The 22,857-nt window shown below is 36.6% G+C and overlaps 1 protein-coding gene and 2 long non-coding RNA genes across 3 annotated transcripts in view; 1 reads left to right on the forward strand and 2 right to left on the reverse strand.

Annotated features, from left to right (window-relative positions):
* abi3bpa (ABI family, member 3 (NESH) binding protein a) overlaps positions 1-12,121 on the reverse strand; it is a 30,483-nt gene extending 18,362 nt beyond the window's left edge. The window contains exons 1-7 of the mRNA XM_073855219.1: positions 11,800-12,121; positions 5,889-6,054; positions 5,747-5,815; positions 5,274-5,406; positions 1,305-1,486; positions 803-852; positions 581-650 (exon numbers count right to left, since the gene is read on the reverse strand). Of these exons, the coding sequence (XP_073711320.1) occupies positions 581-650; positions 803-852; positions 1,305-1,486; positions 5,274-5,406; positions 5,747-5,815; positions 5,889-6,054; positions 11,800-11,874 (745 nt within the window). The 5' untranslated portion in view covers positions 11,875-12,121. The remainder of the gene's footprint in view (positions 1-580; positions 651-802; positions 853-1,304; positions 1,487-5,273; positions 5,407-5,746; positions 5,816-5,888; positions 6,055-11,799) is intronic.
* Positions 12,122-13,115: 994 nt separating this feature from the next.
* On the forward strand, positions 13,116-14,528 carry LOC129441405 (uncharacterized). The gene is made up of 3 exons (XR_012358355.1): positions 13,116-13,617; positions 13,784-13,920; positions 14,240-14,528. It is a non-coding gene; the product is annotated as an uncharacterized lncRNA (long non-coding RNA).
* Positions 14,016-18,613, reverse strand: LOC141350273 (uncharacterized). Its single transcript, XR_012358354.1, has 4 exons — positions 18,045-18,613; positions 16,789-16,871; positions 14,719-14,850; positions 14,016-14,630 (listed from the first exon to the last, which is right to left on the reverse strand). It is a non-coding gene; the product is annotated as an uncharacterized lncRNA (long non-coding RNA).
* Between the last annotated feature and the right edge of the window lie 4,244 nt (positions 18,614-22,857).

Below are 22,857 nucleotides of genomic sequence, written 5' to 3' on the forward strand. Positions count from 1 at the left end.
ACATTTGGAGTAAAGCACTGAAATAAGGAGACATTATTTCATAATTTGGATTTAAGAATTGCCTCATGTCAACTAGTCTACCAAAATAAAGAGCGAGACGATGTCGGCAAAGTTCCTCCAATTTGACACAGTCAGCCCTATTGGAAAGTAATCTTTGCCATATGGAATTGTGATATGCAAGAAGAATGTTTATTTGGAATTTATCCTGAAAACTACTGTGACAGGGGACCTTTAAATGTACAAGAGTCAAAGAGAAACATATGGCAACATGGTGTGCAGGATCAAGGATATATTATAAAGACAGACCATTAATAAGAGTAAAAACAGGTGTCTGTGATTGTTGCGCATTAGAGCGAAAACCACACATATGTATTTCCCACATGATAACTCATAAGCTACATAGTGAGATCATATTGAAACAATGCAGCAATGCGCTGTCTCAAACTTTTTAAAAAGAAAATCCTGCTTTGTGGTATACGTTGTGTAGTATGCATGAAGCAAAATACATTTAGGTAAAATTCCATTTCGCTTATGTAATGTTATGCTTGGCTTCAACGGATATAAAGGTTGTTCAGATTACCTGTAGTTGTCTGTACCTCTGGTAAAACAGTGCGTGCAAGTAAAGGAGCTGGCTTGGCTTGGGTGGTGTTCTTCAAGATAGAGAGAGATAGATAGAGATAGATAGAGAGAGAGAGAGAGAGAGAGAGAGAGAGACTTGTCACTAAAGCTATATACTGATATAAGCTACAGTATGAGATGCAGAAGCTATTAAAAGGAGAAGTATGCAAAGCCATACGCTCACCTTAGGCTTTGCTTGGTTCAGTTCTTCAAATGGCTCATTCATTGTTTCATCTGTACAAGTAAAACAAGCCAAACTAAGTGAGGACTCTAGTTCAGTTTTTTAGTCAATTTTGTTTTTAAAATTGTATTCATACAAACTGTTTAGCAAGAGTGTAGGACTATAAAATTTATGTGGATAGCAGAGGTCAGTTCATTTGATAAACTCTAAGGAGTTTACTGTGATGAAATCACTGACTCTACATTACAAACTTTGGTATTTAGACAAATGGGATCAAGACTGAAATCTCTTTTGAAATTCTTGAGAGCAACACTCAAGAAGATGTGAAGAAATGCATGTGGAACTCCACATCAAACTTTGTCTCTGATACTTTAAAAAGGAAAAAAATAAATAAATAAAGTTTAAGTACGTGCTTAGCACTGTAAGAAATACAAAGAACCATATTATGCTGCTGGCTGCTGCATTGAGTCGTGAGATAAAAGGAAGGATTTGTGACGGGACACACCTGCTGTGTTATGAATGACCGGTGTGCTCCAGGTTCCACTAGTGGTGTCAGTGTCCGGGCGAACCTCAAACTCGTACTGAGCATCTGGTTTGAGGTCGTCTATGACCATGCTGGTGGTTGGACAGGTTTGGTACTTCCAGGTATTGCTGGGTTCCTTTTCCCTGTAGCGCACTGTAAACTGTCTGAGTGGAGAAAAACAATCACAGGCTCGAAAAATTACATCTACTGGGGTAAATCAGGTTTTTATTGATGTTTATGTGTCTATGTTAATATATTTTAAGTAAAGCCATGTGCAAATGCATCATTCAACAACATTGCTGAGTATTTTCCAGTGGCGGTTGGTGACTTCTTTTGTCAAGGGCGCACAATGTGAAGTTCGTCACATCATTTATGTAGCCCGTCATGTGTGTGGTTCCTTTTTTCAAAATATGTGTTCTGGGCACCGAGAGATCCTGTGTGCATCACGTGTCTTGTCAAAATAAGTGCCTGCTGCAGACCCGTCTAAAGGGTTTATGATAAAAGATACACTTGTGTTTGCCAGATATTCGCATAATCTCATGCATAATCAAAGTTTACTTGTAAGGGAGTGTCTTGCGTGTATTTTGTGAACGTGAGCGTCTCTTTTATCATAAACGGTTTTGACGCGTGTGCAGCAGGCACTTATTTTGACAAAACACATGATGCACATGGTTCACATGACGCAACACATATTTTGAAAACGCAAGCAACGACACTCCGAACACTTATTTTGAATTAGCGCCCCTTGGATGAGCAGTCACAAGCCGCCACTGGTATTTTCTCCATAAAATTTGAGTCATAGATATTATTTATGGATTCCACATAGACTCGATTCTGAAACGATCGCAGCACAGCTGCTTTAGTTTTGCATATGTGCTGCACACACATGCTGCTCACGCATGCAGAGTGATTGCTGTAACCTGTTAACATTACCGCTTAAAGATTAGTGCTGCAGACCCGCAGTTAATGTTTGCATTTTAATACCGAACTTAGCAGTTATTTGTCTGAAACTGCCGAATGTAGCATCTATTTACATATATATATCTATGGTCCGAGGTGGTGCGAAAGAGTGGAGACGGGACCTAATTTGCATATTCATAGATCTGTGTATACTAAATGAGGCAAGGGTCATAAGTTACATTCCAGCTGTTTTAAAGCATGAAGAAATTACTATCACAGGTAAAACTTTTACATATGCTACTATGATGCTCAAAGTTGAGTTTGAACTGAAAAAAAATTTACTTCAGGGAGACTTAAAAAATAATGGTGCTACAGTGATGTCACTGGAAATTGTGAGGGAAAATGTTTAATTCGCCAAAGAAACTTTAAAGGGGCCATGGCATGAAAATCTGACTTTTTCCATGTTTAAGTGCTATGATTGGGTCCCCAGTGCTTCTATCAACCTAGAAAATGTGAAAAAGATCAATCCAGTAACTTAGTTTTGGTAAACCATTCTCTATAAGCACATGAAAAAATAGGTTGTTCAAATTTGGCTCTCCTTATGATGTCATAAGGACCTCTTATTATAATAATACCGCCCCTTAATCTGCACTATCCAACCACAGCACTGCCATTTAGTGCAGAGATAAAAAGAGAGAGAGAGAAAATAATTCACAGCACAATTGAGTTTCAATTTTAACAAACCACTTCATCTGCTCATTTGCATTTTAAAAGACACACTCAAAACGGCACATTTTTGCACACACCTACAAAGTAGCAATTTTAACATGCTATAATAAATTATCTATATGGTATTTTGAGCTAAAACTTCACATATGTGCTCTGGGGACACCAAAGATTTATTTGACATCTTAAAAAAGTCTTGTGACATGGCCCCTTTCAATTAAGGGTTCTTCAAATAACCATTTCTTTGTTACCTTTTTATAATATGAATGACCTTTACAGTGAACTTTTCATACAACTAATAGGTTCTGCGGATGTTAACGTTTTTTTATGGATCCATACAGTCAAAAATGGTTCTTATAAAACGGGCAGTTCTGGTTCTTCATTCTGATTGGTTGAAACGCGTTCTAAGCCGTGATAAAATACCCCGGTAACCTCACGGTTCAGACCACATTACATAAGAATCACTGCGCCACTGTTGCTGCGTACTGATTTATGAAAATAAACACCACAGTCTTTAATCATATTTTTAATTGGTCTACAATTGCACAATTAATGGCGATATCCAGATAAATGTCCATAAATATTGTTGAGTCATCTCGTCGATAAAGAGAAAACGTTGTCTGAGGAGTTTCTAACTGAAGTTCATACGTCCGCTATTATCCACTGGGTGGCGATCTTACCCAACTTAAACACTGACGCATTCACTCAACACTGAAAAAACAGCATGTTTTCATCAGGCTCTGAATCTGATCTCTTACAAAAGTTCTTCACAAAAATGGAATTATCTCCGCTTTTAGCTCAAAAAATTTGAGAGGTGATAAGAGAACAAATGAAGGTAGGATGAAAGTTTTTTTGTTTGTTTTTGTTTGAAAGCGGATGGTCTGTTCTTTCATTTGATATTTTATGTTTATTTAAAGAAGATAATTTTTCTGCAAGGCATTAAACTAAAACTGGGTGGCAACTTAAAAAAAAACGCCTTCCAAGCATATTTGATCATCACTTCAACAATTGCACAATATAAATGTTAATGTATAAATTAGATGAATGGTGATTTATAAAATAAACACCACAGTCTTAAATCATATTTTCATTGTGTCTTTGCTGCATCTCGTTGGTTGGGAACTGCGCTCTGTTTCAGTCACACTTGATTCTGAGGAACTACTTTGTTTGGCGGAAGAGTAATATTTGTACTAATATAATTACAACTTATTTGTGTTTTATTTTATAAACTCCTGCTAACGTTATGCATATGAAGTAACCGTTTTATAAAAGCAATAAACCCCTCGAAGCTTTGGGTTACCAGTGCATCCGCTTCGCGTCGTGCCTAACAAAGCCCCTTAGCTGTTATAAAATGCACTGGTAACCCAACGCTTCGAGGGGTTTATTGCTTCATTCTACGGCATTGTTTGGTACATTAAATTTGACATGTTTTGGGTAACTCATGCACTTTTTGTTCAACAAAAAAAAATCTTAAATTATGCAACTTTTCTAAGCAATCCCACTTAAATAAAAAACCTTTATCTTCTATTAGATTACATTAAGCAACCACCAAAACATCAAGCTAATCACAAAAAACAATCACCAAAATTCAAAGTCAACACCAGCATACAATAGACACGCCCTGGTGAACATTTTCAACACTGCATGTGAAAAAAAGACTGCAGCTGTTGTTTTTTTCAGTCTTTGCCAGTGTGTCTCTGGCAAGAGTTTTTTTTTATGGAGTACAAGGATCACATTGGGTTTAATAGAGGGCTGAGGTTAAGCTTTCCACTAGCCTTTCCAATGTGTGTGTTGTGCTGGTTAAGACCAAATCTCCTCACACAGATAGTAAATCACCTTTATGATAGGAAGCATCCAACAATCCCAAGTGCAACTTAATTGACAGTAAATAATGTCCTTATGAATATTTAAAATGCTAAAAAGTTAGTGCCTGTAAAGGTTTTGTTTTAGAAGCTCTGTTTGGGGAAAATATCACTACGTCCGTATAAAACATGAGAACTGGAAAGTCCCACCAGCCATGATGTGTGCGTGTCTGTGCAGTAGTACATGTGCAAGATGTTTTTTTTAAAAACATCTGCTTACTTCTTTAATGTGTTTTTGCTATTTATTTACTTCCCTCAGGTTTTATTGTATGTACACTTTTGTATGATCAGGTTGTCTGCTTTCATTTTTATACAGTATTCTCAGGACTCTCTAGACATCAGTACATATTTCTGCATCTGCTTTGGGTCTCTTGTCAGTAAAAAATGGCACATCTTCAGTAAAGGTCAAAAGCAAACTGACCAAACCAAGACACGGAACATTGACATGCACACAAGCACATACCCATCATCAAAACAATCATCCACATTGGTATCCATAAAGGGTGATGTGAGTAAAGTCCCCCATGACAGCAGCACTGAGGTCTCTGTAACCGACCCGATCATAATGTTTAATGGTTTCTGCAGATTCACTTTGCCTAGGGATCACAAGTCAAATATCAGCCAAAATTATGTCAAAAGATGCCAGAAGCTGTTTTTTTTTATTTAAACAGCTGGTCTCAAGATCATTTTTAGTAAATGTCAGTTCACTCAGGTGTCCTAGCAGAGTAACCACATGTGTAATTCATCAGATTAACTATAGACACGCTCCCCATACGTTTGACATCCAGAATGTATCCACATTTGTTTTGTGAAAAGTTTTGCTTCAAAGTGTGTTCATGCTTGATTTCTTTTAAATGTCACCAAGTTAGCTATTTTGTATCAAATTCATCTTTAAATGTGGCTTGAAGGGTATATTTGAGGTTTAGTGTGGCTTACCTGCACACTTCTTCTTTGGTTTATCAGGATTCACTGACTGCACCGCAATCAGATATTTGGGTTCAGCATCTACAGTAGACAGGATAATCACTTAAATAAATAAACTACGCATAAAGAACAGGGCTAAACAGAAAGTTTATACCTATCTCAGTTTCATAGAGTTCTCCATTTCCAGGTAGGTGGATCAACTGTTTGGAGAACATACTGCTGCCATAACCCAGGATGTATCCATCCAATCTGCTGTTATCATGGGGCCGGATAAACTTGAATATGATGGTGTCTTCAAAAGCACTGATATGCACTTTCATGTTTTGTCCTATAGGACAGAAACACATACTTTTCAAGGCTATATCAATCAGGAACTCCTCTGTGACAGAATGGTTTTATAAGATAATATCTATAATAGCCTTTACAGTAAGACTAACTATTTATATAATTTGGCTGACAGTGGAAAACACCACAGTTTTTCTGTTCTTACCTCAACTTCGACAAATTAATACCTATCTTTTATCAATGCGTGCACTTGATCTTTGTACAGCGCATTGTGAATGTGTTAGCATTTAGCCTAGCCCCATTCATTCTTTAAGATCCAAACAGGGATGAATTTAGAAGCCACAGAACACTTCCATTTTTTCCCTATTTAAAGACTGTTACATGAGTAGCTATACAAGTAAGTATGGCGGCACAAAATACTTTATATACAAAAAAGACCTTTGACCTTGGGTGCGGTAATATTGACGGATGTTTGAGCAAGACTACTCGAACGTGGCATCAATGATCGATCACGAAAATGGTGATTATGTGGGGTTTTTTTCATGGTTATGGCGGCATTTGGATGTCTGGTATATAGAATATGTAGAGGATATATCGAACAGCTTATCCTGAAAGATTCAGGTCAATATCTTAAAAATTTAAAAAGTAATAGCAAAAATTTTATAAAAATTTTTTTTTATGATTCGGTCACACATTTTCTTGAATTTTAATGGAAAACATGGGACAAAAAAAAGTGATGATTTTCGAGTTTCAAATGGCCAGCATTTTGTTATTCTTGAACCCATAAACATGATCTTGGTCTCATTTAAAAGCTTTTTTCAAGCTCTTTCTATCCTATCTGAACAACTAGTTTTAGCATTTAACCATTTTGAAAATTCTTCTTCTTCTTCCCTTTTTATGGCGGATGAATTTTGAAAATTTTAGCAACATACCTAATTACAAGTGCCTGTGGTAGTAAAGACTGGGTGCGCGTGTTTGACGTTGTGTTGAGCTAGGCAGACCCGCGTATGAAATTAGTAATGTTAACTTACCATGCATGATTAAAAAAACAGTTAAATTCCACGCACCCGCGCCGCAGCAACCCGCTGATTTTCGCAATGCTGTGAAGCCAAACACCTCACATCACCGAGGCACTATGGTTTAAAAGGATGCCGTCATTGCTGTGATTTTGGGATTCACTTCGGTAGGACGAATACAGTCAGTCAGATCCAAAATATACAGCGCTGTCACAAGTTCCCTCATATCATCTCATATTTAAACATCAGATGTCAAGAAGAGATACCAGAGAGCGATACAGTATGAGCATAATCTTGACTGAGAACAGGTGAGAGAAGGACACGACACAGCTAATCGCTAAAATGCTAGCAAAAAACTTAAATCTGCTTAATGTTATGAAGCTTTGGCTGGACGTGTTTTAAAGCTTGCTGTGCACATCCACATTGAGAGTTAAAATTTCTGTCCAGTACATAACTTAGTTTAAGTCTTGCATTTTGTGCAGATATATGCATGTTGTATAATAAATTTGTGTTGTATATAAGGCTTAATATTATGTAGAGTGCGTCATATAAAGCGCATCAGTCTGTGTTTATTAACCCTTTAGTTTCACTTCATCATGCAGCTTAGAAGTTTCTGTTAAAAACATTTAATTCATTAATAATCTAGTATGTGTTCATTGTTCTGTCATAGTTTCTTCAAAATTAAGTTTTATTTGAGTTTTTTATTTAAATATTTTCATTTTCACCATGACGTATACACCCCGCCCCTTTGATTGCCCCGCCCTCAGTTAATCGAGTACTCGTTTTTCAGACCTAAGGATTAATCAATATATAAAAATGACATAAATGCACATCTCTACTGCGCGCTGAGGTGGAAGTGCTGCAAACTAAGTGCTCTTCCCCATACAATATAGTTCTCATTTTTAATCTGCTTAAAAAATTGCCACGTTTTATTTTGTGCCACCATAGTATTTAAATAAAGAAAACATGGAAGTGTTTGGTGGTTTCTAAATTCATCCCTGTTTGGATCCTAAGGAATGAATATGGCTAGGCTAAATGCTAACATTCACAATGCGCTGTACAAAGATTAAGTGCACGCATTGAAAAAAATGGGTATATGTATTCATTTGTCTAAGTTGAGGTAAGAACATAGAAAAATATTGAAAAACGGTGGTGTTTTCTTTAAAAGTCCATGCAAACAATACATTTCATAGTTACAACCTTACCCTAATCATTAATGCTAAATGTTATTTATATTTTATGGCATTACTGCAAAACTTTTCGCATCCATTATAACTTAAAACTTTAATATTTTAAGAATATTAATGTGACTAATGGCGTACTACGTCCGTCAAAATTTGCTAATAGCTAATAAATGTGTCAGAAAAAGTAGCCTATAGCCTACCATCATTAGTAGGCTATTTAATTATCATTTTATTAAGATATTGATAACAATCTTACAATCAGTTATTTTTACAATAAATATCTAATACACACGCCCAGGGCTAAACAAAAATGACTTCCTGGTTGCCCGGGGCAAGCGTGAGAGATTTTACAGCCAGTAAAAAGTAGCCTATTGTCACTTGCCCGAGCGGGCCAGTGCTTCAGCCTCAGTCACTAAAATATATTTTCATCAATGTATATTATTTAACATCTTGGATGCAGACATTGGGTAAAACACGACAAAAAAAACCAATGCAATATTTTCAGTTTGCTGTCACTTTACAGGTAAAGCAGAAAAGTTGTATATGTATACAATTAGGCTATATTTGACTTTTGAATTATTCTTTTTAAATATGTAAAAACCAAAATGTTTTTATTGGGGCCAGTGAAGATTTTGGCTGGGCAAGTGAAAACCTGAACCAGGCCAGTATAATATAAAAATACTTTGTGTTGAGCCCTGCACGCCACATCCGTCAAAAATAAGATAACGTTAATGATATTAGTTGAATGTTCTCGGCACATATTATGTTCATCAAATACCTTCGCTTCAAATTCCCAGGCTCATATCATTCAAAAAGTTTGTTGTCAGGATGTGCTAAATACCACATTGATATATCAGCAAAGTCCTTAAAGTGCACAGTGCAGGAAGACGGATGTGAAACAACGGTGCGGATCACATTCAAAGTTGCCTCCCTTGTGGGTACTTGGACCAGAATGTGGCAGCCACATGTCTCGCAGCGCCCCCTAACGAGGGCTTTTGTTTCTTCTTTTTTACATTTTGAATATTGACTTTTATCATTTGCAGTGTTGCTAGTTGCATCCGTAGTGATTTTGCAATTGTGATTAGTGATTTTGTGTACTATATTTCTTGTCCAAAGAAGTGGATATTTTAGAGGTCCTTGCCAAAAAAGCTTGCATGCACTTTTTTGCAGTGGTTAAATACCAATAAAATGACTAAAGTAACATTTGTGAAACTTTCACAAGGCATTTCAGTTACTGACTTATAAACTTTTCGTTACACGACTATACCCTGAAACAATTTTTACAGTTAGTGATGATATGAAAAAAATTATACGTGGTTGTTTAATAGTGCTATGGATATAATGATTAGATTAGAAAGTGAAGCATATGAATTACATATTAATCAAGTATTATATAAAAAGTGAAACAAGATTTGGCTGAGCCTTTCAAAAACCGATGTCTCCTTTCAATGTTTCCACAAGTTACGGTAGTAACATATTTCATTTTCAAATATTTACTAGTAAACTATACAGCCAAACCTATTGTATACACACAGGCACAGTGATGTCATACAGTTCAGTGTATTACAGTGATGTAAGATTTTCTCTCTCAGAAAGCTAAGTGCATCTAACTGTATGCGCTTACTTTATATTCCTGCCAGAAGAGCTGTCTCATACACAATGATTAAATTCAGTTTGCTAAAAAATCTGTTTGCTAACTATGACAACAAAACACAAGCAAAGAAGCCCCACATAAATGTGGTTGGCCCTTCTGAAAAATAAATGATTAAATGATGTCCTGTGCCAAGGTTGTTACTGCTCTGAGGGAAACCCCTGGCATTAAACACAGAGCTCTACAGCACACAAACAGCCTCTTCCTAATATCCATACTGATCTCTGTGGGATTCCCAGATGAATCAAATAAACCGCTGCGCTTAAGGGATTCTAGAGATAGGACTTGCACAAAAGAATAAAACATGCGGTTTGTAAATGCGTGTGTGTAAACTGCTAAGCAAATACAAAGAAAGGATACCTGCAGGAAAGGAAAATCACAAATTAGATTATGTATTTCGATGGTTTCCCTCTACATTAAATGAAAAACAAATGGAGATGTCTCATGATTTTCAAATTTGTCTCCTGAGGATAAGGTTCCAGTTACCGCAAATGTTTCTTCAGAAATGATCTCAACAATGTCACAATAAACTTTGATTTGCAGGATTACAAAATATGTAATCAAAAGTCAGAGATTGTTCATCTAAATCAGCCAAAGTCACACTGACTGAGAGATGCTGTACACATTTCTTTATAGATTTATACTCCAACAGCATGTCAATAACTGTCAAGTTATTTATTTTTTGTATTTCCCTTAAGGGCTTTAAGGTGAAATACTGAGATAAAATGGTGGATATAAAATGCAATTTGCAATCCATTTTTACTTCAGACACTTATGCAAATCTATTGACATTTATTGCATGCAATAATCTATATTAAATCTCTGTGTTACCTGCATTCAATACTGACTTGACTTTGTACAATATCAGACAAAGTGATCAAACAGTTATTTCCTGTGTGGCCTCAGTAATGTAAGCCAAATAAGAAAACCGTAACAGGTTGTGATATAAAAGATTAACCTCTAAAAATAAGATTTTCCTTTGGGGAAATGTGTACAACACATGAAGATGATGATGATCGGATAACACAATGATCTCAGTGGAAACAAGAGGACATCACAGAAACAGATGAGTAGCCTGGAGCAAATTAGTCAAGGGTCAGATTTTTTACATTAAGATTCCACCTCACACCGAAAAAAAAGAGGTCAATGTTTAATGATCTCTCTTGTGTGCAGGTGTCAGAGTAAATTCTCATGGTAAACTTTGAAAAGCCAGCAAGCCAAGACAAACTTTCGTTATGAGCCACAGAGTAAAGCACCACCCATGTCATAGCGGCTAACATATTTAATATTTTATTCATATGCTAAATTGGGTTTATTTCAGCTAACTTGTAATAGGCAATGATCCATTCTGTTCTTACATGCATCTTACACACCACACAAACCAAACGGGAGTTTTGGGCCAAAACAAATCCAGTTATTGGCACAGCGAACAGTGTGTGAAGTCATTTTTGAAATTACACACTAAAGTAAACTGAAAGTAAATTAGTTCAGATCCAACCTTTGGCTTTATTCCATGTACTGAAGACTTGCATGCACTCCAAATATTTTTTGTAAATATCCATCCTCAGAGATTTTAAAGTTTTAACTGGAAACAGACAAATGCGCGCAAACACACATCAACTTGATAATGACTTTGTATTAGCTTGAACTAATAAAGACAATGCACAAAAAAGATTTTCTATATTTTTTGCAGCACCACAAGAATCCATCGTTCATATCCAATATCTTTTTTATTTAACATGCATATAAACCTTCAAAGTGTTCATAATTCATAGTTCAATGTATATATTTACACTATAAAAAATATTTTTAAATAAGAAGGTCATACATTATAGCAAATTGTTGCATGCACTTAAATATACATCCTTTAACCAAGTCCACAAACATGCATACCAGACTTTCAACCTCAATAAGATCACAATAGTTTTGGTTTTGTCCTTTGGATGAGGTTGCAGAGGTCAGTATCAGCAGCATGATCCCGCTGAGGAAGAGGAAGACTTGCATGTTGTCCTTCTTCTCAGAGTAAAGCCAATACAAAGTTCCTATAATCCTATACAGTTTGTCTTTCTTCAGTCATATGCTCTCTCCTCTTTTTAAATGACCTCGGATGAGTTCATGTCAACACAGAAAATGTGAAAGTGCATTGTAGATAAGTTTGTACGTTTGAAAATACGTCTGTTGATGAGCCTGTGAGAGATTTTTGTACGACTGAAGCATCTATACTGAATTATTAACAGGAGGGAGGGACCCTATGATGTCACACTGTTATTGTTAATCCCTTAGCTTATCTCTCTCGTTCTCTCTCCCTCTCTCTCGCCCCTTCAATCACTGACATTTCAGCCATTTCTGTTTTTCTTCTTATACTCTAATTTATTTTTTTAAACTTTTCAACATGTGAGATCACCTTTGAAACCCATTAAGTTGGTGTGATAAATCATGAGCAGAAAATCATTGAATGTACCAGTGTTTGTAGAAATGTATCCTAGTAACTGGGTGTTCCAAACATGCACTATACAGCCACATCACCTGTCACTCATTTATCAAACTAATTCTATTTAACCACAACTAAAGGAGAAAACCACGTCACAGCAATACGAGGAGTGTGAAACTAAAATCCCCCAATAACACTTGTTGAAATCCACAAAGAACGAACTGAACATGTAAACACACTGTCGTTTTAGAGTTATAAAATTCCACAGGATTTCCTAAAACCAAAAATTGGTTTTTAAAACAAAGCTTAGAACATTCAGTATTTTTTCCAATAAACTTTTAAATGAACTCTAAATGGGGTTTTTAAAGGGAGTGTAGACAACAAACAGCTTGATCTTATGGAAATTCATACGTGTTTTTCAAGTTGGATAATTCGTATAAATTTGTATAAAGTGAATACAAAAACATACAATTATTCGGAAAAAACAAACCCCATCCCTAACCCTAACAGCACATGGTTCTATACACCACAAACCATACAATAATGGTTAAATGTAGTCGTACAAATTATTGCAAATTAGCTTAACAAATTAAAAAATTAAGTTAAACAATTTCAACTTGTTTTTACAAGTTATATCAACTTAAAAAAAGTCAAAATTTAAAATAGTAGGTTAAATTGACTTGCAAAACCAAGTTTACTCTAAAAATGTCTGGCAAATTTTTGACCCATGTTGGGTAAACATTGGACAAAACACATTGCTGGGTAAAATTGACCCAGTGCTGCATTGTTTTAAAGAGCACCAATTATGCTAATAAATTGGCACGTTAGCACATTATTGCAATATCCCATAGTACATACATGTTATTAAAACTTGAACTAATGCATTGTGAGTCTTATAAATTGCTTACATACCTCACCGATTTCCCACTGTCTGGAAAACGCTCGGTTTAGTTCCTGTCTCCGCCTCCCAAAATGTCTAGTGTAATCGGATTGGTCAGATGACTACTCAACTGTTATTGGTCACCTGGGTTCGGCGTGTGTTTGAAAGGTTACGCCCCTGACTACGCGTGGGTTGACACCGGTTCTGACTGAGAGTCACAGCCTCAGAGGCAACGTAAACAAGCGTTATATTTCTCTATAAACGATGGTGTCTGTACTGCCGTACCACTTCGAGCTCGATCCAGAGAGTTCAGAAGGCCGTTACGATATAAACGATCTCCGTCAATGAATGCGATTGGATTTAACTTTTTTAGGTGTCCTTAGCTCTGCCAGAATGCTAAACGAAGACGAAAATGTGTTGCAAAGACATCCAAAAGGTAATTATAACGTACTACATAACTATATGGAAACACCAAATGTAGCACATAGAAAGTATTTGTTGAAATGATTACTTGGTAATTTCTACATTATTTTACTATAGTAAACTTTATTATAAAATACTGCTTACATACTATTTTACTGTGCTATGTTTTTACTTATTAGGTTTTAAGGAGAATGCAACAGGTTCCAGGGCCTCTTACCTGCGTGATTCATCATCCAGGTTTTGCACAAATTGTCTAAATCCCTACACACAGAACATTTATTGTACCGACTATAAGCCTTTGAGGCGCAGGACTAGAGTAAGTTTTATTACATTTTTAAACCAATAACACAAAAGTATTATTATAGTAACAAAGTACCCAAAAGAACAAAAGATGTAACTTTAAAGAAAATATAGTAGTCAGTCAAAAGTTTATTTATTACAAATATATATTTAAATGTTAAACAATATACAAATAAACATACTTTAGTAACCATATTGTGCTCTTCTTTCAAAAAATTGTTCAATTCACTTCTTACAGCTATCTATTCAGATAAATGGCATATCAAAGCTTTGTCAGCTGGTGCTATCTAAGACGACACTTTAGGGTTATCATCCTGTCGTGTGTTGTTCTCCAGATATGCTTGGAGCTTCCTGATCGGAATGTTGGCTTCCGACGACACTGAAGATGGCATGCAATCACGTCCTCCTTTGAAGGTCTCTCAAACTGTGATGCCAGGTCCATTGGAATCGGGGTTTCCTTCAGCTTATCTTCAAATACCTCAGCAAACACAAGCCTGATCACATCATCCACATAACTGTACAAATATTGCAGTCAATAAATCTTTTGTTTTGATCATTTATTTCCCTGCTTCATACATTAAGTTTTTAATTATGAATGTATTTGAAATAAAACATTACTGCTTACGGTATGTCACTTGTGTGTTTTGGGAACATAGCCTTGTACTTTCCCTCTCCTGCTTTTGTTACGGCTTGGTGACATTGTAATGGATGGCTGCAAGGTACAACCTGTAAAAATATAAATAAGCAATACATTTATTTTAAAAGTAAATACTACTGTACTTTATTTAACACAGTTACTAAAATACTTAAATACCTGCACAGCATTCCAATAAATGGGAAAGTCACATTTTTTGCTGCAAATCTGAAATCTCAGGCTACGGACGGCAAAGGCATCCACTGATGATGGTGATTGAAACATTGTGAAACGATGCTACTGCCTGGGTTCCTATGATTATGCAGAGAAAAAAACTTTGTCATCATCAGTTATACATTTAAGACTGGTAGTGGTTTCACTTAGCCTGGTTAGCCAGACCTACATCAAGATGTAAGGTCTGGCAACTCTTCACACAAACGGCTCAATGCAAGGGGCGGGATATAAGGTTGTCCCTCAAAATGCCTCTGTACGCAATAGGATAGCGCTATGACCAATCAGAGCAACGAAGAAGGTGACGTATGAGTCCCCTGCGTTTCCCCACGTGGAGCTAATTGGTATATCAAACTTTTACCGTAACCAGTCGGCAAAACTCCAAACAAATCCTTCTTGCTTAAAAAGGACTTCAGTAGGGTTATTTGCTCTTCTCTCAAAGAAAAACATAAGTCTAAGTCCTCCAGAGTCGCGGCCAAAGCCGCTTCAAAAGAAAGCTTTTCGCCAGCAGCAGCAGCCATTCTTTGTTTTCAAGTAGGAACCGTCGCAGGCAGCTCTGTCGTCATCATGTTAAGCCCGCCCCACAGACGCTACACACGATGTGATTGGCCTGACCAAATTTTGGTTTTTGGAGCTGTTAAGTGTATTGTGAGTGCCTAGACTAAACCCTGGCAGCAAATATATTTTGCGGCCGCTAGGGTGCGTCTAGATTTCTAGGCTAGGTTTCACTAGCTAAATACATAGTGGGCCCTATCTTGCACCCAGCGCAATTGACTTTGTCAGTGACGCATGTATAATTTCGTATTTTGCACTGGCGCACAGCGGGTTTTTCTCTCCACAGACGCACGTCGGCAAACTAGGGAATGAACTTGCGCTCCCTGGGCGGTTCAGCGCAAAAAAGGAGGCGTGCTCCGGCGCAAACCATGTCTTATGCTATTTTGCAGTTTCAAAAAACAATTGCGCTACTAACCAAAAAAAACTAGTCTAAAGTCAGTGGCGCGTTGCGCGTGGTTCATTATGCTATTTTAAGGGCGCATGCTTGACCATAATGTATAGCGTGCACAATGCGCATTGCTTATCTAATCTACACAGATGCAACATTTATTTTGCAAATCATAAATTGTTACAATAAAAAATATAAGATAAGGGAAATCATTAAATCATATATTGTTACAATAAAAAATATTAATACATGAGATAAGGGAAATCGTTGTGGTGAGCATTGTGGTGATAGTTTTTATTTATTTTGTGTGGCAGCGTTAAACAATTATCATGCAAATAACGATTAAAATATTTTCATAAGTTTGTTGTGTGGCTGTATTACGTTTATTTTATCTAAATAATAATTAAAATGTTTTCATAAGAAACCTTCATGTATGTGAACTTGATTTGTAAGTGTACTTTGGGGTTGGACCTTGCTTGCGTTTCTTGTGTCCGATTTCAAAGCCCCAAAACCCTTTCAGCGGTGAGGGTGGACGCAGCGATGTCCTCCTGTGTGCCCGGCGTGCCCGATTTATGCTGGCAAACTTGGGATCCCCCCGTCTCCTGACATCATTGTAGTGCTTGGCGCAGCTGATGAGACAATTGCGGCTATTTCCGAGTCACGCCTGTTTAACCGACGCTGATTTGGGCGGGTTTCTCCCATCCCCATACAAAACAACTTCTCTGTCTTTGACTGTTCAACAACGTCGGTCTCCTCGGCTGTGAACCGCTCCTGGCGTGCGCCTGTCAAATACGTCATAATAATAGCAACCCGCCATGGAACTTGCGCCCTTGCGTTTAAAGGGAATGTTGGATAGCGTTCTGATTGGTTTATTTGACGTTACGCCCAAACCACACCTATGAATAATGAACCTACTTCAGACCAACCCCTTATTGATTTGCGCCCGGCGCAAGACTTATTTCTCCCGCCGGGAAAATAGCAACAGCGCCCAAGATCCGCCCACAAAGTCACATGCGCTTTGCGCTTCGGACTTGCGTTTCAGATCGTTAAAATAGGGCCCCATATGTGTTACACACCTTTGCTCCTCATATGCCTTGTACTGTGTGTAATGATGTTGCATGTTTGCATACAGTGTAGAAGGATGTGTCCAGCTGCGAATCTAGGATATAGACAAATAAAACAAACATGTTTTAAACATGTACAATAGAGTACAACGATTATAAATCGTTAGACTATTCATTAAAACGTTAATGTATTACATGTTACATGCCCCAACATTAGCAACACACATTACGTGTTTACTTCGTTTCAAAATCTAAGAAAGCTTCAAGTAAAAACAACAGTAAAATACATATAACGTTAAACAAATCATCTGTAACAGAACAAACTTTACCGGTAACAGTTTAGCTGGAACAGCTTAGCAAGTTTGTAAACACGTCTAAATAAACATCGATAAAAACGATAGTCTAAATAATTCAACATACACGTGTGTAAATATCAGGCTTGTGCACAATTCAGAATTGAATTAAGAATGACTCCTAAATTCCAATTCAATTCTTGAATTTGAATTGAATTTGAATTGATGTCAAAAACAGGATCTAGAATTACAATTCGAATTTGAATTAAAGGAAGCAGAATTGCAATTCAATAGAAATTCAAAGAAATTCATATACATACTATACAGTAAGTGAAGTGTTAAAAATAAAGCTTTTAGTATATGTCAGATATGATTGCATTACATATTCTATAAATTATATTAGTGTGAACAGATTACATTAACAGGAAATGTTTTCCCCCAGCAATTAATGTTAAAAACTCTAGTCACATAACAAATAATTAAGTTAGACTTTTTGTAATTGTAATTCTATGGAACACAGTGGAACATGACTTTGTTTCCCAGAATGCTTTACTTTAAGCAAGTATTTAAAATGGTTGCCAAACAATTTTCCAAAGTAACTTTCCTAACACTGAATATGTGAGATTCTTTCTGATGTGTGACTGTGGAATTTCTTTGAATTGCCATGAATTTAATTCCACTTCCTGTAATTCCAATTCCAATTCACATTCAACTTCCTGTAGTGCGGAGTCAATTCAATTCAAATTCCAATTCATGAATTGAATGGAGGCCAATTCTGAAATTCTGAATTGTGCACAAGCCTGGTAAATATGGTACGTTGTTTATGAAATACATTATTACAACACAAAACAATTAGCTTGCAAGCTTAGCTCTACACATAGATCTATATCTGAGCTCTACAAGCACATAACGTTAAGCTCCGGTTACAGGTAACGTAACTTACAGTAAAGGCAAATAATAAACATGAATACTTACAGCCTGTGATCCAGAAGTGCACGGTAATCCAACTTTCAGGAGGAGATGTCGCGCAGCTTCGGTTCATGAGAAGCAGTTATTGTGAAAACTCCGTGAACCACTTCTGACTGGATTTTTCTGGAACCGTATTAAACATGATGTCCTCTGTGTAAGTCCATAAAGTGCTATTTTGCCCTTGCATCTAAAGAGACAGCGTCTACTCGAGAGATTTAATCGCTTAAACGATGAAACAAGAGTTTGCAAACAGGGTCAAAGCAGGGACTCCCAACCTCCGCCATTTTAGCTCTCTTCTGACTCAGCGCTCTCCACCCCCGTCTTTGAGGGCGTACCCAAGCAAAGCAGAGAGGGCTGATTTATGATAATGTTGGTCTTCTCTACGTCACCAATCCCAGGAAGTAAACTGTTGCCTACAATCCGAGTGTTTTTTGTAGTCCTCGAACGTTAGAGACGATAACTCGCGTCATCGTTTTCTTTGAGGTATGTACTTTTTGAATATCGTTAGCATGTACTAATACACACTTACACACAAAAGGATGTTTAAAAACGTGTATTTCATAATAGGTGCTCTTTAACCTAACTGAGGGGTCATTATAACCAGTGCATGAATTAAGGGTGGGCTGGGGGATCCGGGACCCCCCATAAGGCATTAGGGACCTCCTATAAGAAGTTAAAATTATACTTAGATTATACTTAGAGGGTCCCTAAGTCATGGCCGCAAAAGTAATTACATTGTGACCAAAACATTGAAAATAGTGATCTCTATGTATGAAGGGAAGCCTCCGCATTACCTTAGTAATGCATTTCTTATCACTTGCCTCATAAACTGGTGTCAGTTCAAATATTTTGAACAGCTTTTTTACTGAACTTTTACTGAAGCAGATGAGTAAAATGGTTAAATGAATAGTCTATTAAGTGACTCATAAAGAAAGCAACTTGCCCACCTAATGTAGGCTATCCTACACTTAACTTAAACACCACTTATATGTCACATTAACCTCCTATCTATCTAGTAAAACTTTATATTTTGAAATGATTAATAAATTAGTTTCCAGCCTTTATACAAAAATATTTTGGGAATTATTACATAAATCATATACTAATGTGTTGCCATTTTGGGTTTGCTGCTATGTCATGGTACAGACCCCCCATAAGACTTGATTCATTTGAGCACTGATTATAACCCATAGTTGCATAACAATAACCCAACATTGGGTCAATTTTAAACCAGCATGGGTTTTGTCCAATATTTATCTATTTATCATGCACTGAAAAAATGATTCATTGAATGTAATACATTTTTTAAGGTAAGTGGTTGCAATCAATTTATTTAAGCTACATTTAAACAAAAGTTTTATATTTTATATTACTTAACTAATCTTTTTTGTTTAAATGTAGCTTAAATAAATTGATTAAATTCAATGAATTATTTTTTTCAGTGCATGGGTCAAAAAATAACTCCAACATTTTTAGAGAGTTGTTTTACAGTAACTGTCCATATTTTTTTCAGTCTTAAACACTATGATTTTTTTCTAATTAAGTTTTGAGTTTAAAGATTATTATTTACATTTATTACACGGCTCTCTGGAATGCTTGATTCTGATTGGTCAGTTGAGACATTTGCAGGTTCGTTCTTTTCAAATAATAACCGCTCCAAATTAATAACGCATAGCCGGACTACTTGCACGAGTGAAATCGCTCCGCGCCAATAAAGATCAATAAAGATTACTGTCTGTTTGGCGCCATCTTGTGACAAACACTGGACAACCACGACAAGACACAGACAGCTTGAGACTGAACCTGACAAAATAGAGCATGACAGCTACGAAGCCAACACACACAAAAATACAGAATGGGGATTAAAACTTCTCAAAGACTGGCTAAAAGAGAAGAAATGGAGACAGACAAGTATGAAGCAGCGGATCTTAATAAGGTATTACGATCATTTTATGCATCTGTGCAAAGTTTCGCGGAAGGATAAAAATGTTAATTTAAAACAAATATGCCAATAAAATGTTTAAAATTCATATTCATGTCCAGTTTTTTTTCTTATGTGGCAAGTAGCCGTGTAATAAGCGGGATAATGTAGAGGCAGCCGGTAGTTATTGGGAAATAAGCCCCTTCAGTGTGATACAAGACCCTCCGCTTCGCGTCGGGTCCTGATCACACTGTCGGGGCTTATTTCCCAATAACTACCGGCTGCCTCTACATTATCCCTTACTTATGCATTTAATAGATGGTTTTATCCAAAGTGACTTACAAAGATAAGAATACAATCAAGTGATTTGTCACAGGGAGGCAATAATACAAGAGGTGCTTATACCAAGTTACAAGTTTTCACGATTCCGAGACGATACCAGTACTGTGTTTACTGGATGACTAATTGTTTGTCCGATTAACTCGAATTTCTCGACTGTTTATCAAACTTATTGACAAATAACCATTACACATACAGTTTACAGCTACATTAACTATGTAACTTATTTGTTTTAAATACTTTTGCAAAATGACTATAACTAAAGCAGACACACAGTATGATTTTGGCCATGATCTGGCTGTCTGAGCCAAAAAAAATGTAAATGCTTAAAGATTCCTATTATCCTAGACCAAAATCTGTAGTCTTTTATCACTAATTTGACATATTTACCGACAGCCGATCAATGACTGTTACGATCAAACTTTTCCTCAGATAAAATCCTGACAGCGTCAGACGTTTAAAGACGCAGTCCTGCAGTGACTCACTGTAACATAAAACTACGTAAAACTCTGCATGTGTCTGCTTTATTGTGTCTTGAAGTCTGACAGTAATAACAAATGAGATTTCACAGTGTGACATGGCTTAACTCGAATCTGGCATGCAAGAATCATTAAGGACTATAAAAATCACTGTGTCCAGCTAATATGACCGGATTTTAGTTATTGGTGTTTTAGTCTGTGGTGACAAGATGTTATTTCGTTGTAGATAGATGTTTCACCACAAATAATCAAAAATGCACCGCAGATGTATCATAATTCCGAGACGATATTAGTACTGTGTTTACTGGATGAATTGTTTGTCCGATTAATTCGGATTTCTCGATTGTTTATCAAACTTTTTGACAAATAACCATTACATACAGTTTACAGCTACATTAACTATGGTACTTATTGTTTTTAATACAAAATCTACAACTAAAGCAGACACACTGTATGATTTTGGCCATGATCTGTCTGTCTGAGACAAAAAATTTAAATGCTTAAAGATTCCTATTATCCTAGACCAAAATCTGTAGTCTTTTATTGCTAGTTTGACATGTTTACCGACAGCCGATCAATGACCGTTATGATCAAACTTTTCCTCAGATAAAATCCTGACAGCGTCAGACGTTTAAAGACGCACTCCTGCAGTGAGGCTTCTCCTATGTCAACATAAAACTACGTAAAACTGCATGTGTCCGCTTTATTGTGTCACGAAGTCTGACAGTAATGACAAATGACATTTCACCGAGTGACGTGGCTTATCTGGAATCTGGAAACACTCTGGCATGCAAGAATCATTAAGGACTATAAAAATCATGCACTGTGTCAAGCTAATATGACCAGATTTTAGTTATTGGGGTTTTAGTCTGTGGTGACAAGATGTTATTTGGTTATTAATCTTTGTAGATGTTTCACCACAAATAATCGAAAATGCACCGCAGATGTATGATAATAAAAATGCCAGCTGAATCAGATGTACACACACAAATCTCTGACCTTTATCAGAAAGGGTTAAAAGAAGCTTTTAAAGCTATTTCCCAAAATATGTGTAAAACTTAAACTATATGAACTATGAAATGACCAGTTTTTATCGATTGTTGAAAGGTAGAATCATCTCAACTGTGACACAAGTTTATTTTTATTACACAGAACTACTTTGTGTTTTTTCAGTTGGGGGAAATAATGTTGACACATGATATATTGTTGTTAGATTTATGTTTGAAAAGCTAAAACAACCAGAGCAAATAAAGTGCCATATTTTCCACGCCTTTTGTAAAAAAACTGCATCATCTGGATCCCCATAGCCCAACATGTGCTTACATACCAAATTAAGTATATTTTTTGCACAATATGCAAAAAATGTGTGCACTTTTTATCAGAGCATGGTGCAGTGTGCCTGCTGTTCAATTAGAATTACTACCAATGCATTTATTATTTCTGAAATTAGTAAATCTTTGTCCCAAATGGATTTACTCTACTTGCATTGACAGCATCCTCGTCTGTATATGGCTTTGTTCACACTGCAGGTCTTAATGCTCAGTTCAAATTTTTTGCAGAAATCTGATTTTTTTGCGCTGTTGTTTACATAATCATTTAAATGCGACTACCACCTGTGTCTGATCATGTGTGAACCATATACATGCATGCGCAGAAGAAGACATTAGACGCAGCACACTGTGTTTGCAGTAATAAACATTGATGCTCAGAGCCGATCCGTCCTATACGCAGGCTACACGAGCTGCGTAGGGCCCCGCACCACTAGGGGGCCCCCTTGTTCTTAACGTCATGCAGCGCTGCACAGACCAGCTGGCGAGTGACATCATTGTGCCGCAGGAGCCATTCGAAATTATAACAAGCAGTCTGATCTTACAATACTTTAATTACAGTTGTCAGTCCATCTATGCAGCTCCGCATGCAGTTGACGCACCTATCAACATGCGTCTTTATTCGAATATTAAAGCTATCCGCCCGGAGCAGGAAAGATAACCGCCATGAAGGTGAAGTTAAAAGATTAAGAACACAAAATTCCTATTTAGTCTTGAATAACCATGTAATGGATTTATAACAAACACTGCAG

Source organism: Misgurnus anguillicaudatus, chromosome 17, assembly GCF_027580225.2.
Source record: "Misgurnus anguillicaudatus chromosome 17, ASM2758022v2, whole genome shotgun sequence".
Taxonomy (NCBI): domain Eukaryota; kingdom Metazoa; phylum Chordata; class Actinopteri; order Cypriniformes; family Cobitidae; genus Misgurnus; species Misgurnus anguillicaudatus.